Raw genomic sequence first — 16448 nt, 5'->3', positions numbered from 1 at the left:
TTTGCAATATGGCAGATAATTGGTTATGTAACATAAAGCTGCTACTAACCTTGTCAGATGACAGTATCAGTTAGAAATCTGGGGCATTTAAGTTAGACAGTCTGTTGCCTTGACTGAATGAGAAGCCATTCCCCCTAACATTTCAAAAGGCAGAAATGTTTTGCCATACTTAAAACTGCCTTGCTACTGATATCTGGTCCTAACATACATGTACAAGGCAGAACTACAATAAGCCTAGAAGTGGGAGGCAGAGATCACTTTGTCCCCTGCAGGAGTATTTCTGAGAAGACTGAGCATGGTATTCACTTTAGTTATGTATCAAAAATTGTACACTTTCTGTCACTGGGCTGGTGCTCACAACGCGTGAGCATGATGAAAAAAACATAGCTGGCTTTGTAGAAGATGTCATGCCAACTCTCTGTTTCTGCTAGGAAACTCAAATACCTTCAGTACATCTAAGTGAACCTGCAGTCATGATAATACACGTTGCTTATTTTTCTCCTTATCCAGAAAGAAAAAGCATAGCTGTCTTAATGTAACCCCAGCAAAACCCTTCCAGATTCAATACTGTCAGGGCTGTCTCCATCATTTAGCAAGATTTACAGTTATGTGTGTAGTGATCATATCTTCCAGCACTGAAATGATGCTGGGTCTGGAATGAAAATAAACAGCTTGTCACTACTAGAACATTTGTAAGCAACAAAGGAAGTGATGGATCATTCTCAGATGATGTTAATGCAAATTACAGGGAACATGGGGTTAAATGCTTTTCTTCACTATAACAGTGTGTTGATATACAAGCAATAATGCTAGGCTTCCTGAAATCCTTTTTTTTTCTTTTTTTTTTTCTTTTTTTTTTTTCTTTTTTTTTTCTTTTTTTTTTTAAGAGAAAGTTAATTTTCATTCAATATGACCTTTAAATGTTCTTTTAGAATCACAGAATCATTTAGTCTGGAAAAGACCTCTACTACCTCACCAGAGCTGAGTACAGGGAGATGATCACTTCCCTAGTGCTGCTGGCCACGCTGGTTCTGATACAATCCAGGCTGTGGTTGGCCTTCTTGCCCACCTGAGCACACTGCTGGCTCATATTCAACTTGCTATCGACCAATACCCCCAGGTCTCTTTCCACTGGGCAGCTTTCCAAACACTCTTCCCCCAGCCTGTAGCGTTGCATAGCGTTATACCACAAGTGCAGGACCAGGCACTTAACCTTGTTGAACTTCATACATTTGTCCTTGGCCTGTCAATCCAGCCTATCCAGATCCCTCTGTAGAGCCTACCTACCCTTGAGCAGATTAACACTTGTACCCAGCTTGGTGTGGTCTGCAAAGTTACTGAGGGTGCACTCAATTCCCTTGTCAAGATCATTGATAAAGATACTGAGGAGAACTGGCCCCAATACTGAGCCCTGAGGAACAACATTTGTGATCAGCTGCCAACTGGATTTAACTCCATTCACCACGATTCTTTGGGCATGGCCACCCAGCCAATTTTTTACCCAGCAAAGAGTACACCCATACAAGCCATGAGCAGTCAGTTTTTCCAGGAGAATGCTGTGGGGAAGTGTTGCACCCTTAAACATCATATTCATTGACTCAGCAAGGTAACTGATTAAATCCACTTCAACAAAGAACATACATTTTTGAGCTCACAGAATGCAGTTTTCCACTTAGTAAAAGGTATGAAGAAAATACATATGTGGTATCTTTGTTTTCACTGCTTTCATATGAAAAATACTTATTAACCATTTTTAATTACTTTATAAGTGGCTAAACAATAGTGACTCCTTTTAAATCCAGTCAAGTTTTTGCCATAAAACTTGAACATATCTTCTGAGAATAGGTATTTTTTCAGTTATCCAAATCAGCTTGAGAATGAAAGTCCAATTTTAAAACTGATTTTAGGTGACCAAAAATACAGATAGGCACTTAATCACTTTTATTTTATATGATCTATAGTAAGAACCATGTCTTCAAGTGTTGGTTAAGTGTTTGAAAGGTAGGTATCTAATCAAAACTGGTCATGTAAGCTCTCCCCAGAAAAGACAGTGAAGGTAAATACCTCCAGAGGTCAGATCATCCTACCTGCTGAGGAACAGCCTGAATCAATTCCTAGAAATGTCTTTTCTTAAACAGCTTGAGAAATTCTTGATTTTCAAACTTCTAAATAAAAGATGGAATTGTTTTAGAATTATTTTTTAAGATGAGGTTTCTTCCACAGAAGTGAAAGAGAGCATGAACTTATGGGGCAATTGGAAGAATTTAAATGCACAACTTTGAATGTTTTCACATTGCTCTGTGGCATGTAGGTTTGCCTGCATGAGAAGGTGTTAATTAAGCAATTTTTGTCATTTTCTTTAACCAAATAACATTCATTTCTTCCCTGAACTTGGTTAACAAACATAATGTACGACATAGTGAAAACAATTAAAGAAACATAACAGAGAAATGATAAAATAAATGATCTGCTGTTTATTGTGGGTCTAAATGACTTCAGGAAGATGACTTTCATTTATCTCTAAAATTCAAATGCCCACTGCATAAGACTTTATATTGTTCCACAGTATATTTTACCACTGAATCAAGACACTTCCATGTGCTGTAAAAAAATGTTTTAAATGATGTAAGCTTACAATAAGATAAACAGCATGAGGAAAAATGAAGATCATTGTGTTTTCAGTAAATCTTTTTTAACCCTGATAAGGTTTCCTCAGTGTACCACTTTTTCTCTACATTTTCTGAGCTCTGATTTAAAGATCATTTCAGTTTGGGGGGGGAAAATGGAGGGCATAAATGAAGCAAGAGTTCATTTGGAACAACCATAATAGAGCTATCAGCATGGGCCATGATTAATATAGACAATTATGCAAACAAAGGTATGATCTACAGTTTGTATAAGCTCCTGAGGGGACTGTCACATTGTCTAGGTTTACTAAGCTTGAAAAATTTCTTCTACCTTCACTGGGCACAGAATTGTCATTTAAACTACTTTCAAGGTGAAATAATATTAGGCTTCCCAACAGTGTAACTCAAGTAACATTTAAGATTCTCCTAATCACAACACCCTGTCCTTAACACAAAGCTTGCCAAGCCTACAGGAGAAGCTCTTGAATGGATGAAGAGACCCTGATACAGTGAGAGCAACACATTCAGTTCCTGTACTCTCCATGCTGCTTTGTCTTCCCTTGAGGTAATACTCCAAGGGAAAAGGGAGATTTGATGTTTTGCCTATCCCTTTCAGCCTCTTCATCTTCATCATATCTTTCATCCTCATCTTCATCTTCGCCTTCACTGTGGTGAGGGCTGGAATGCTGAGAGACAGAAGGTGATGGTGGCACTGATGAAGGCCTGGGGTACCTGAAACCTTCCGTCTGGCAGAGAGAGAAGCAAGTTGTACATGTTATCACAGTGTTCCTCAGTTGGTTGTGTACAGCAATTCAAGGCAGTCAGCACGTCAAGGCAAACTATTGGTGATGGCATGTAAGCTAGACCACTCCAAAATTAAACTCCCTTAAATACAGGTCCTCTCAGTCCTTCTCTGATAGGAAGTATGTGCCTGTATGGCAGTAATCTTTAGCTTGTATCATAAACAATACGCTTCCTTTCCAGCATTGTTTCTTTGACTTATTGAGCATTAAAACCCTCAATGCTACATGAAATCCTCCTGAACTCTCTAGTCAGAATGCTCTGACTGAAATTCAGAATTAGCCTGAAGTTTTGAACAATTTTCTAGTTATACATCAATTTCTGCAAAAAACAAGCCAAACAAGGAGTCTTGGCCTGAGCCTTCCAACCTAGGTGATTCTGTGATTCTGTGATTCCTTTCTTCTTACTATTTGAAAACCTGAGTTGCTCTGGGGGTGTCTGGACTGAATTTGAGCAGCATCCCTTCTAACATTGGTGCTAATGTGCACTACACAAGAAGTGTAGTGATTGAAAGTATGCCTTTAAACTGGACCCCTTGCAGTTTCAGCCACAGCCTTCTCCTCACATACTCTGTTTAGATGAATACTGTGTTTTGCTTCGTTTTCCCTTGGTATCTTTTCCCAGCTTCCTTTTTATTATTGGATTAGTGCAGAACATCTTCATGGAGTTTACCAGGAGCAAAACTAGAAGTTGACGCTTTTCTAAAAGAAATTCCAAGGACCAGTTCTTCAGCTGGTCTAAAGTGGCGTAGTCCCATCCAGATCACTCTAAATTGCTGGAAGAACTGTCCCTGTATTGCACATGGTATCCTTACTGTTTGCATTTGATATCATTACAACTTGTGACTGGAGCTTGGGTCTACAACTTAAGATTTTAACTGTGAGCTAATTTATCTGCAGTTAGAACAAAACTTGCTGACTGACTCTCTCTCTCAAGCACACACACATTCTCTCTCTTTCTCTGTGTAAAACAGCCAAAATGCAGATGAACTCATCTCCAAAAGCAGACTGTACCTTTGGTGGAGCACTTGGTTCCATCTCAAATTTATCAGGGAATGTTCTGCTGAGGGCCAAGTGTCTGGCATGCATGTAATACTGCAAAATAAAAGAGAAACCTTTACAAGTCAAGGAGGACAGCGGATTTACACAGAAAAAAAAGGAATGTAACATGAATATCTTCTCAAAGGTGATGCTTAACAAAGCCTGACCATGTGTTTAGCTAGAGAACCCAAATGGTTTTGCTACCTGTAACAAACATATCACTGTGAAGTAATGAGCTCCAAAGTAGAGCTGAAGCTGGAACAGAAGCTGAATAAGGTTCTTTTAAGTCTAAGGTGTACCAATTTGGTAAATAGCACTCATCTCAGTCGGTGTAGTTTGGTGTAGAGTGACAGGCATTATTTATCCCTCAAGACAGAACTGTGTCTTTTTAAAACCAGGAAATTTTACATCTCTAAATACGTATGTGTATAAACTTTAGGCTCATTCTTGCATATAGAGTATGTGTAACAGTTACAAAGAAGAAACATTTATGAATTTCTGAGGCTTGGCATTTAAGAATTTGGTAACAATATTTGATGGATCCATTATATTCACCAGCCTCCATCACCTGTATTAAAAAAAAATAGCTTGTGTCAGTCTTACATTGTGTCAGGAGTAATATCAACAGAAAGGATCTCACACAGATACCAAAGCAGAGCAAGGTCCGAAATCATTACAAAACTGATATGTATGGATCCTTCCACTCCTTTGCTCCTGTGGACTTAATATTGCTTTGCTATTTCTTAGTAGGTGGTACTGTGGTGTTTTCTATGTCAAATCAAAAACACTGTTTTGCCTTTAAGGTACAGATTTAGTTTAGGAGTTCTGACTATCCACAAGGCCCAACAGCCTTTCAGGAAGAATTGATAGAATCATAGGATCATTAAGGTTGGAAAAGACCTCCTAGATCATCTGGTCCAATCATCAGCCTACTACCAATGTCACCCACTAAGCCATGTCCCTAAGCATAAGGTCCAACTTTTCCACGAACACCCCCAGGGATGGTGATGCCACCACTTCTCTGGGCAACTCGTTCCAATGCCCGACTACTCTTTCCGTGACGAAATAGGATCCTTGAAAAGAGTCCAGATGACTTTGGAGCACAAATCTTAGTTAGTGTAGGGGTGCTATTGTCCTCAGAGAAAGCTCCCAAAAGCTTTTTGCATTGACTAGCATGAGGGGTACAAAAAACTAAGCGTGATTGGCTCCTGCTCTAACCTATTCAGTTAAGTCCCTCCATACCACTGGAGAATGGAAGCATTACACTGAAATGTAAAGGCAGGCTTTATCTTTAGCACCTTTGATGGGTGCCTTTCAGAACAGGGATGCCTCCTTGCAAAGTAGCATGATGCTGAAGACAGTTAGACACTGTGTCTGTTTTTAATACCTCTATTAATAGTTTCACACACCCTGCCTAGGTATCTCCAGTCCAACAGATCTGAAAGCCTCTCAGTTCGGTTTCTTTGGATGATCCTCTGGCGACGGGACTGCTGACAAAATCCATATAGGAACTGAGTCAGCTGGTTGCATGATTCATCAGGTGAGCGGAACCTCCTGTCTACTATGTAGATCCCTAAAAGACACAAAAAAGGAGATGAGTTGAATTGAAGGTGACCTCTTACATTTCCATTCTACTTCCTGTCACATAGACTTACAAACATTACGTGTTAGATGTCCTTTTTTAATGTTGGGAGGCAGTTGTTTATAACTGGAACATTTGCTACTATTTTGATGGCATTCAAAGATGTAGGGAAATATGTATTTTTTTACTTCAATTTTCTTTACCTTTCAAGCTGAAATACAGCAGATTACTCAAAACTTAGAGACTTTCTTGTTGTTGTTTTTCTTGTATAAATATATCCAAAAGGATTCAAGATTTTCTCGCTAAAGACATACCACTTTTATCTCCCACCATTTTAAAATACTGTTTGCTTAAAAAATATCTAATGCTTTCCAAGTTTGCACTAGAATTTATAAATGTCAATCAGTCTGTAGGACATGGGCTGTGTTTTCAGTACAAATACTAGTGACTTGCACAGAGACAGCTAACTCACACACATTAATCAATGTACAACTCTGGCTGAGAAAGGGCAGAGGTAAACTTTGCCTCTGTGTAGTTTGCCAAGATCAATACATTATTATTGTCCCCAGGGAGTTGGAAAGAAAAGGAGGATAGACTTCAGCTATCTCAATAGGTAAGACAGACACACAACTACCTTAAGTGAACTGCTTGGTGTTCCCTAGGAATGTATAAGTTACGTCAATGCCCACACCCATGTTTTGGCAGAGAACAGCAAGTGACCCATGCTCTCTGTATATATATATATATATATATGTATATATACACAGTATAATACAATATTAATTAATTAATACAATACACATATATATATGTATATATATATATATATGTATGTATATATATATATGTATAATAATGTCCTGCTGGAGCTCCTGCCTGGCTCTGCCCTGTCCAGTCTACAGGAGCAGCCTTGGGGTCTGTGTGGCTCATGGTGACCTAGGCCCCATGTCTGGACAGTCTCCATGTGGGATTGTACACTTGATGAAACAGTGCTGGGAATGGGGGAGACCATGGGCCACAGACGGAAGACACGTGATGAGCGAGGAACAGGACAACACACCCCTTTCTTTGGCATGTGCCACCCTCGATAGGCAAAGTTAAAGGCCAGCATCCATCCAGGTAGAGCAAAGGTAAGAAATACAAGTGCAAACAGCAATGGCCCATCTGGTCAACCACCTCTCCCAGATTTGCCACAGTTCTCGTGCCATGGTTGGTCATAACAATGTGAGAAGAAGGCAATAGTAAATCTATCCAGGGAAATACAAAGTATTACAAACGTTATGGTGGATAGCATGAAAGCTCTACAGAGGGCTCGAGGCCACATGGCAAATGGCAATGCAACACCAGCTGGCATTACACTACATATCTGTGCCAAAGGAGGTGTTAGTAATCTCATGAATGCCAGTGGTTGTCTTAACGTAGACAGAAATAGGGACTGAGCCACTACTCAGGGAATCAGGACAGTGGAGACGGGAGGACAGAAGAACCAAGCCACTACTTAAGCAATGCTGGTAGTGGTGTGGGTGGAGAGAGGGGCTGTTCTACTACCCGAGGGATCTGGGCTGAGGTGGTAGGGGACTCACGGACTCTCACTAGTTGAGGGACCCTGGCTGGGGTGATGGGTGGACATAGGGTCTACCCTATAGACCCCCTCTGTGTGCAGAGAGGACCTCTGCCACTACTTGAGGGATCTAGGCAGGTGAGATGGGAGGGCAGAGGGTCTGTGCTGCTAATTAAGGGATCCCAGCAGGATGGGGCTCTGCCACTACTTGAAGGATCCCAGCAACAATAGTGGGTGGTGATGGGCTCAGGGCAGCTACTTGAGGGATCCGGTCAGGGTGTTGGGAGGAAGGGGAGGTTGTGTGTCTGTCTCACTGTGGCTGGGGTGCTTGGTGGAGATGGGCTCTACTGCTAATTAAAGGATCTGATAAGGGGGTGGTGGAAAGACAGAGGGGCTCTACTGCTACTGGAGGGATCAGAGCATAGCTGCTGGGTGGACTGAGAGTCTGTTCTGCTTATTAAGGGATCCCAGAATGGGTACTGGGTGGAAAGAGGGGCTCTGATGCTAACTGCGGGATTCTAGCAGGGGTGGTGTGTGAAGAGAGGGTCCAAGCCACTACTTGAGGCACTAATTAGAAGATCCCAGCAGCAATGCTGAGCAGATAGAGGCCCCTGTGCACCCCTGTCCTCTTGCCAGTGGCAGGCAAGGCAGCGTGTGTTGCAGGGTATTTACCCATAGATTCTCTGCTGGCAGCCCTTGCAGGGGTGACCAGAGAGAAGCCCCCAGGCCCTGGCCTGGGGAAGCATATTGGGTTTATGTGGCAAGGTTTTGGTAGTGGGGGGCTGCAGGGGTGGCCTCTGTGAAAAGAGTTCAGCAGCAGCCCCATGTTAGATAAGGGGCAGCTGCTGAACTTATCAGCCGGCTCCAAAGGGACTTGCTGCTGGCCAGAGTCAAGCCAATAAGTGGTGTTATTTGTGCCTCTGTGAGAGCAGATTTAAGAAAGGGGCGGGGTTGTGCAAAAAAACTGCTGCACAACAGCAGCTGGGAGAGAGAGGAGTGAGAAGCAGCCTTGCATCCCCCAAGGTCAGTGCAGAAGGAAGGCAAGAGGTGCTCCAGGCATGGAGCAGAAGCTCCCTGCGGCCTGTGGAGAGGCCCCTGGTGGAGCAGGCTGTCCCCTGAAGCCCATGGGTCCCACATGGAGCATATCTCCATGCTGCAGCCCATGGAGGAGCCCCCGGTGGAGCAGGAGGCTGCGGCCCATGGAGAGCCTCTGCAGGAGCAGGCTCCGGGCTGGAGCTGCAGCCCTGGAGAGGAGCCCACGCAGGAGCAGGGGGCCTGGGGGGAGCTGCCGCCTGTTGGGGATCTGTGCTGGAGCAGTTTGCTCCTGATGGATGGACCCCGTGGCACAGACCCATGTTTGAGCAGTTCTTGAAGAACTGCTTGCGTGGGAAGCCCACACAGGATCAGTTTAGAAAGGACTGCATCCAAGAGAGTGACTATGAAGGAGTGGCAGAGATGAAGCATCAGGGACTGACCACAGCCCACAGTCCCCTGCACCACTTTGGGGGGAGGAGGTAGAAGAGAGTGGATGGGGGGAAGGTGTTTGTAGCTTGTTTTCTAAAAAACAGTGTTACCTCAAGAATTTCCAGTTATGGAAAGTATGCTTTAAGGGTTAAGTAAGACTGTATTAATGCTTAATTCAAGGCCGGGTTAGATGAGGCCTTGAGCAACCTCATCTAGTGGGTGGCATCCCTGCCTATGGCAGGTGGGGTTGGAACTAGATGATCTTTGATGTCCCTTCCAACTCGAGCCATTCTGTGACTTTATGAAGTGCTAGGAGACTATGTTTCTATGATTCTAACTGGTTTTTGGAGCTCTGAACGTATTCCCCCAGTGAACCACATGGCAATAGTGAAAGCATGAAAGTGAGAAGTTGAAGCACTATTGCTGTGCTTTTTGATTTCCTAATGCAGGGGCATTATTTTGATACAGTGTTAAAAAACAAACAAACAAAATTACCATAAGCAGCTGGGTCAGCAACATGTTCCTGCATAAAACAGCCGAATCCAGAAAGGTTTGTGGTCACACTTGGAATGCCCATCACAGTACATTCAGCTGCCAAAAGAAACAGACAAAAAGTGTTTCAGGGCAGTATGTTTTGAATGATTTTACCCTGAGAGAAAAAAAAGAAAAAGAAACAGGCTGACAGAGGTCCCATAAAACTAGAGCTGCTCTGAAAACGACAAGGGAAAACTATTATGCTTTTTTGTGGATTTTGAGGAAAAGAAAAAAAGAAGAAAGAAAAAATGGAATTTTAAAGAGAAAATTTTGCACTGTGAAATTAGCCTCATGTTTCCCAGCAGCTAAATTGAAAACTTTCTGGGAATCCAGTGTTGAAACAGAGAATCCCAACATATGGTCTGGACTGTTTGTTTGGAGTTTAAATTGAAGCCTGTTATACACAAATGTTCATTAGGTGTTCATGACTATTTGGAAAATTGAATCACTTAGTTGCTTGAGCAGGTTAAACTTTTTATTTTGATATTCATTGTTTGTAAACTGGTCCATATAGCAACAACAAAGAAAGCATCATTAATTTAGGATTGCTTTCAACGTAGATGTGGAACCAGTATCATAAAATTATAAAATGTACACATCTTTTGTAGTTATTTCTGTCATTGCTGTGAGCAAGAATAACTATTTAGTCAGGTTTAAAGAGTTTTTTGCTGATGAAATTAAGCCTATCCTATGCTAGCAGGCAGATAAAATAGAATACTCTAGTCTTTGAAATGCTGAAAGCCGTCTACACGCCCTTCATTCATATGATAACAAAGATTGTGTCTATAAAACAGAGCTACAAATCCACCTAAAAACCACCACTTTTTGTTTCTTGGAGAATTAAGTGGGTATATCAACAAAGAAATAAATTTTTGCATTAATAAAAGAAAGAGAAGCTATTCTTTTAACTAGCATAAATCACAGCTTTCCTCAAAACTGTTAACAGTCTAACTTTTCTGGCTGGGTTACTTCGAAATTACCTGGTTGTCACATTTTCTTTATACTTTACCTGAAACTTGATCAGGAAGAGAAATTGCCAGAATGCAAGACCGTTGTCTTAGTTGGAATTAGATAGGTCTCTTACTTGGAGAGAAATAGCTCTGGAGAATGATCAACTTTGCAAAATTTTTATTCTGATTCATTGGCTTGCAGCAAATGCACTTCAGAGGAGCATCTGAACTTTTAGATGTGTATCGAGATTACAGAAGATATTTTGGAGGACATAAAAGACACCTGGTATTTGATCTTCACAAGTATTCATGTTTATAGTTTGCACTGATCTCATTAGGTGCTAAGTGCCTTTTTTAAATTTTGGATTGTTAACTTTTTTTTTTTTTTAATGTCAGAAACTACAAGTTTTCTCTATCTTTAGAAACTTCCCTTTAAGTCTGTGATATTCACCATCGCTTTATGTAAGTGTTTGTGGTAAATATCTTAGATATGGTATTATATATGTCTATCAAACTTAATTGCTATCTTGAATTAAATCCACTGAAGTATGTCTGCTGGTAGCAACAGAGTTGTTGCTTTAAGTTTTTCAATATGCTTTTTTTTTTTCTAAAGCCACAGAAAATCAAAAGATTACATGTTAGTATGGGAAAGGGTCCAGCGCAGGGACAAATTTGAGTAGTTGTCAGTCAGTAGATGCCATTTTATACCACCTGGCCCCCAAATTTTGCCAGCAGTAAGACCTTTGCACTGCAGAGGAAACAGAGTCAAAAGAGTTTTTTCAGCACTCCAGAAGAAACTGGCTGTAAAGCTACTCTGCATCAACAGAATGTGTATTCATCTTTGATACTTAGTTAAATGTACAGATTGCCTACCTGGAGTGTAACCCCAGGGTTCATAGTATGATGGAAACACACCCAGGTGACAGCCTCTAACAAACTCCTCATAGTCCAAGGGCAGCAATGGGCTGGTTGAAGAAAGAAATTCTGGATGTAGGATCACCTGGATATTCAAAAGTTACATTAGAGGTGAAAGGAAACTACTAATACATTTTAATTATCAATATACTTCATCAGTTCCTTCACTCTGGTCTTTTCCTAAGTACTTGGACAATACCTCCTTTGCCCATCCTAATTCAATTACCTAATTCAATTCCCACACTAAAATACATGATCTTGTAATGAAGCCACATGCATGGGTCTTGTCCTGGAAATAATACTGATAATAAACGGTACTTTCTGGAAAAGTCTTTGGCTTTATCCTTCCTGATCAGAAAAGACCATGCACGTTGTGAATTATGGCTAAGGCTGTGACAATTATCAACTCTAAATTGGTTCTTTTGGTTGGCTGTACCAAGGTACAGACAGTACAGGGACGTCTTGTTCTAGAGGATACCTCATGAGGACACAGCACTCCTGAGCTTCCAATTGAAATATAGGAATGCTTATGGTGTTCAGAGGGTCTTTTAAGAACTGAAAGAATTTTGAAACCAGACATATTATAACTCGATCATCACAATCCTGTGCCTGGGCTAACTAATCTTGCTGAAAGACAAAGCTTATTAGTTTAGGTTAACGTCCCTCTTCCAGGACCCAAGCTAATTTATTTGTATGACTCTGTTCAGCTTGGTGTTACTGCCCCATATTCCACTGACAGGTAAAGAACCTTGTGTAGGTTGTCCAGTCAGCTCTGGTAGAAAGAAGTATGAGGGAAGGGTTTAACCTCTGGGCCTTTCTTCCCCAAATTATCATACTTCAACCATCATTCCTCATAAGGGAGATGCCTTTATTTATTCTTAATAACAGAGTCATGCTACTCACTTGCATAAATCAACACATGAGTGTATTCAACCAGTAAATTGCCTGTAAACTTCTCATATGCAAGCTTACTTGAACCCACTGATTCAAGTAAGATTTCCCATTGGCATCACTGTTTTTTTCACATGACAATTGTGTGGTCATGTCATACGTGTCTCAAGATGACTTTCTCTTTCAAGTTTAGAGAACTTTTATTGATACAATCAGCTCATTTAGTATACATTCTGTTCAAGTAGTAGGTAATTTTCCAGTGGTAATGCCAGTTTTGTACAACCTTTTCAGTGAAGTTTGCTGAGAATTAGGAGGAGGTATCTGCAGTGTTATACACAATCTGCTTTCTAATGACTTCAAGCTATTAGTTCTGAGTAATTTTTAATACATTTATATACAGTGCCTCCTTCTACCCTACATTTATTACATCTGGTATATTACTATCATATTACATTCTCAGAGCTCATTGGAGACACGTGCTTAGTAGATATACAGTTAAGCCATGAAGAAGCATACTAGGAAGTTGAGGAAAATGGTTATGCAGTAATACTCATGAGTTTAACAGCCAGCATACTGAGAACAAGAGTGTAGTGGGTTTACGTGGCAAGGTTTTGGTAGCAGGGAGCCATAGGGGTGATTTCTGTGAGAAAGATCTAGAAGCTGCCCCATGTTTGGGAAGGGCCCCATTGTTTTCCAGATCCGAGCCAATAAGCGATGTTGTTTTGCGCCTCTGTGAGAGCATATTTAAGACAGGGAAAAACGCTGCGCCACACAGCAGCCGGGAGAGTCAAGGGAGTGAGAGAACAGCCTTGCACATGCCAAGGTCAGTGTAGAGGGAGGGGGAGAGGTGCTCCAGGCGCCGGAGCAGAAGTCCCCTGTGGCCTGTGGTGAGGACCATGGTGAAGCAGGATGTCCCCCTGCAGCCCATGGAGTACCACGGTGGAGCAGGGTTCCACGCTGCAGCCCGTGGAGGAGACCACGGTGGAGCAGGTGGCCCTGCACCGACGGAGGCTGCCACCTGTGGAAGACCCCTGCCGGAGCAGATTCCGGGCCGGACCTGTAGCCTGTGGAGAGGAGCCCACGCAGGAGCAGGTGACCCGGCAGGAGCTGCTGCCCGTAGGGGAGCCAGGTTGGAGCAGTTTTCTCCTGAGGGATGGACCCCGTGGTACGGACCCATATCTGGAGCAGTTCTGGAAGAGCTGCTGCCTGTGGGAAGCCCACGCCGGATCAGTTCATCAAGGACTGCATCCCGTGGGTGGGACCCCACAACACAGGGGACAAGAGTGACCGAGAAGGAGCGGCAGAGAAGAAGTGCTGTAGACTGACCATAACCCCATTCCCCCGTTCCCCTGCGCCGCTCGGGGGGAGGAGGTGGAAGAGGGTGGATGGGGGGGAAGGTGCTTTTGGTTTGCTTTTTCCTTTGTTTTCTCACTTCTCTCGCTTGTTAGTAATAGGCAATAAATCTTACTATCTCCTTATGCCGAGTCTGTTTTGCCCGTTACAATAATTACTGCGTGATTTTCTCGTCCTTATCTCAATCCTTGAGCCCTTTTCACATATTTTCTCCCCATTCCTCTTTGAGGAGGGGGAGTGAGAGAGCGGCTGTGGTGGAGCTCGGCTGCCCACTCAAGCGGAACCACGACAAAGAGATATATCATTGTCAGAGATACTATACACCTGACCACCAAAAGGATGTTTGGAAGAGGAAAAAAATGCAAGAAGAGAGAGCCATAGTTAACAGAGAAAATGTCACAGACTGCCAGACTAAAAAAACTTTGACAGACCTGTGGAAGATGGAGATGATCATTTCTGTGGTCTGGTAAAACATACATGGAAGTATAGGAAATAATTTATTTACATAATTTTAGATTCAGCAATTGAATTAAACATGAGGGCAGCATGAATAGGAAATATTTCTGTTCAGGATCAGAATCCTGGTTAGCTTTTACAGCAAATGCTGAGCGTCAGGGCGCTGTTCTTAATACGAGAACCAATACTCAGAAATGGCTGTGCTGAAACTCTAGACCTCCAGTTTGAAGCAAATTAATCTGTTAAAGAGTTTAACATCCAGGTGCAAATAACCTATGGTACTTTCTGGATGTCAGTAGTTCCTTGTTCAGCACAGGATGCAGCAATGAAAACAGTCAAATCCCTAGCATTAGATTTCTAATTTGAAATTAACTTAATTAAACAGCAACGGGGGTATCTGTAAAGTAACTAGTTATTCCTGGAAAGGGAGGAAGAGGGAGAAGTACTCCAGTAGTGTATTATTGCCCCTCTATCAAGAATCTGACTGTGCTTCCCATTCTAATGATCCAGACTGACTGTTTAAAAAAAAAAATCCATTTTGTATCTAAAATGGAAATCAGAGAACATACCTTTACTCTGTCTGTCCGGTTATTGAAAAGGCCAATGCGTCGAATGGTATTGAGGATTGGATCATTGCCATCGTCAATCATGTTGTGGGTGGTCACTGGAGGCAGACAATGTCGCTAAAATGAGAAAAGGCAACCTATGAGGGGCAAAACTGCTGGCAACACATCCTGCTATCATTGTCTAAGGTTAGTGGAAGATACTGGGAGATTTTGCCATTGATGTGGATAGGTTTTTACCGTTTCATTTTAAGATAAAAAGAGAAAGTTGCAATCATATAATGTGCTCCTGTATAAGCCAGGCTACAAATGAGACCATAAAAGCTGTCAGAGCTTCATTTACCTCAAAATTCATGTATTTGTACTGACTTTCAGAAAGGCCTACCATTTAGTTTTAATTGTTTTTAGTGGTAGGCGATCGACTTTACTATCTCTGCTTAAGAGATTGATTTTACATATTTTATAAAATTGGAAGAATCCATGCTTCAGGAACAATGCAAAGACTTTGCACTTTATGCAGAACAGAAGAATTTGGAAACTTGCACATGACTGGAGGAAGATATATGGAATTACCAAAATAATTATTTTGGGTTGTACTGTCATTAAAAACAATCACAGAAGACCTTTAAATGTTACGAGTAGGAAGAGTATTTGCTGAATAGTTCTTCAAAGTACACATATGACTATGTGTCACGTACAATCCTTGTATGTAGTCATGCTTACCATCCACAACAGATGTTTGTGTAAACAGTATGTTTTCTGACCTGAGTTGAAAAGATGGCTCTTTTCATAATGGTTATATCATCCCGGTCAAGAATCTTGTTCAAGTCTGGAATTTCTCCTCTGCAGAGGCAACACAGAGCCTACTTTACCAAATGACTTACTATTAGTCTTTCTGACAACTAGAACTACAAGCTTTCCTAATAATGAGCTTAATTATGAGCTTAATAATGAGAATTAAAGTTGCATTAAAAAAATGAAGAAACAGAAAATGCGGTCTGTTCTGAAGTCTGCTGATGTCAACATGAATCTTTCCTTAGTTTTCATGGCCCTCCTATATTTCCTACATTTTATTCTCTCATACACTTGCTGTCCTTCCAATTAGCTTCCAAAAAAGCTAGAATTATTATTTTTTCTGTTTTTCAGTCACACCTTATTTTTGCTGAAGTTCCAGTCCTCCCAGCTGTGCTGTGAGTCATTCATTTCCAGCTCACATAATCTGTCTTTTGAAAGGGTATGAACAATCCGCTAATCCATACTTGTCTCTGGTGATTTTTTAAGCTGAGGTAGATTGCTTTTGTCAGTGAGTAAGCCTCAGTGCTACTTAAACATCCTCATGTCTCTTAAGACTCCACAGTAGTATGCTAGTATGTTTTTTTTGTTTGTTTTGTTTTTTGTTTTTTTTTCTCTGTAATTTGCTGATCCTGTATCGTGTTTACAGAATAGAACATCCCATATCCTTCACCTATGTCCTTTCTGTGGATTCCAAAATTTCTTACACAAAGAGTAGAAGCACAAGTATATCACAGGTAAACCAGCTGAATATGTGCATTTGCAAGGCAGGGCAAAACAACCTACACACTCACTTTAGCAAGGCATTGTAGAGTTTCTTTCCAAACTTTTCTTTCACAGATTGTGCAGTGTCCCTAGGAAAATAAATAGATTTATGTATAAACACGAGCTCCAGGACAAAGAAAAAAAGAGATTCCTG

The 16448-nt window shown here is 41.5% G+C and overlaps 1 protein-coding gene across 2 annotated transcripts in view; it reads right to left on the bottom strand.

Annotated features, from left to right (window-relative positions):
* Positions 1–2549: 2549 nt before the first annotated feature.
* Positions 2550–16448, bottom strand: part of GYS2 (glycogen synthase 2) — a 49696-nt gene continuing 35797 nt past the window's right edge. Inside the window, exons 10-17 of one of the 2 annotated variants that reach the window (XM_084506109.1) lie at positions 16324–16383; positions 15502–15580; positions 14744–14857; positions 11433–11559; positions 9571–9666; positions 5878–6041; positions 4442–4522; positions 2550–3373 (exon numbers count right to left, since the gene is read on the bottom strand). In XM_084506109.1, coding sequence (XP_084362235.1) covers positions 3152–3373; positions 4442–4522; positions 5878–6041; positions 9571–9666; positions 11433–11559; positions 14744–14857; positions 15502–15580; positions 16324–16383 — 943 coding nt within the window. In that variant the 3' untranslated portion in view covers positions 2550–3151. Of the gene's footprint in view, positions 3374–4441; positions 4523–5855; positions 6042–9570; positions 9667–11432; positions 11560–14743; positions 14858–15501; positions 15581–16323; positions 16384–16448 lie in introns of both variants that reach the window. The other variant, XM_084506110.1, reaches the window with a different exon arrangement.

The sequence above is a fragment of the Aythya ferina genome (assembly GCF_964211825.1).
Source record: "Aythya ferina genome assembly, chromosome: 1".
NCBI classification, from domain to species: domain Eukaryota; kingdom Metazoa; phylum Chordata; class Aves; order Anseriformes; family Anatidae; genus Aythya; species Aythya ferina.
This window is presented reverse-complemented; position numbering and strand designations above follow the sequence as displayed.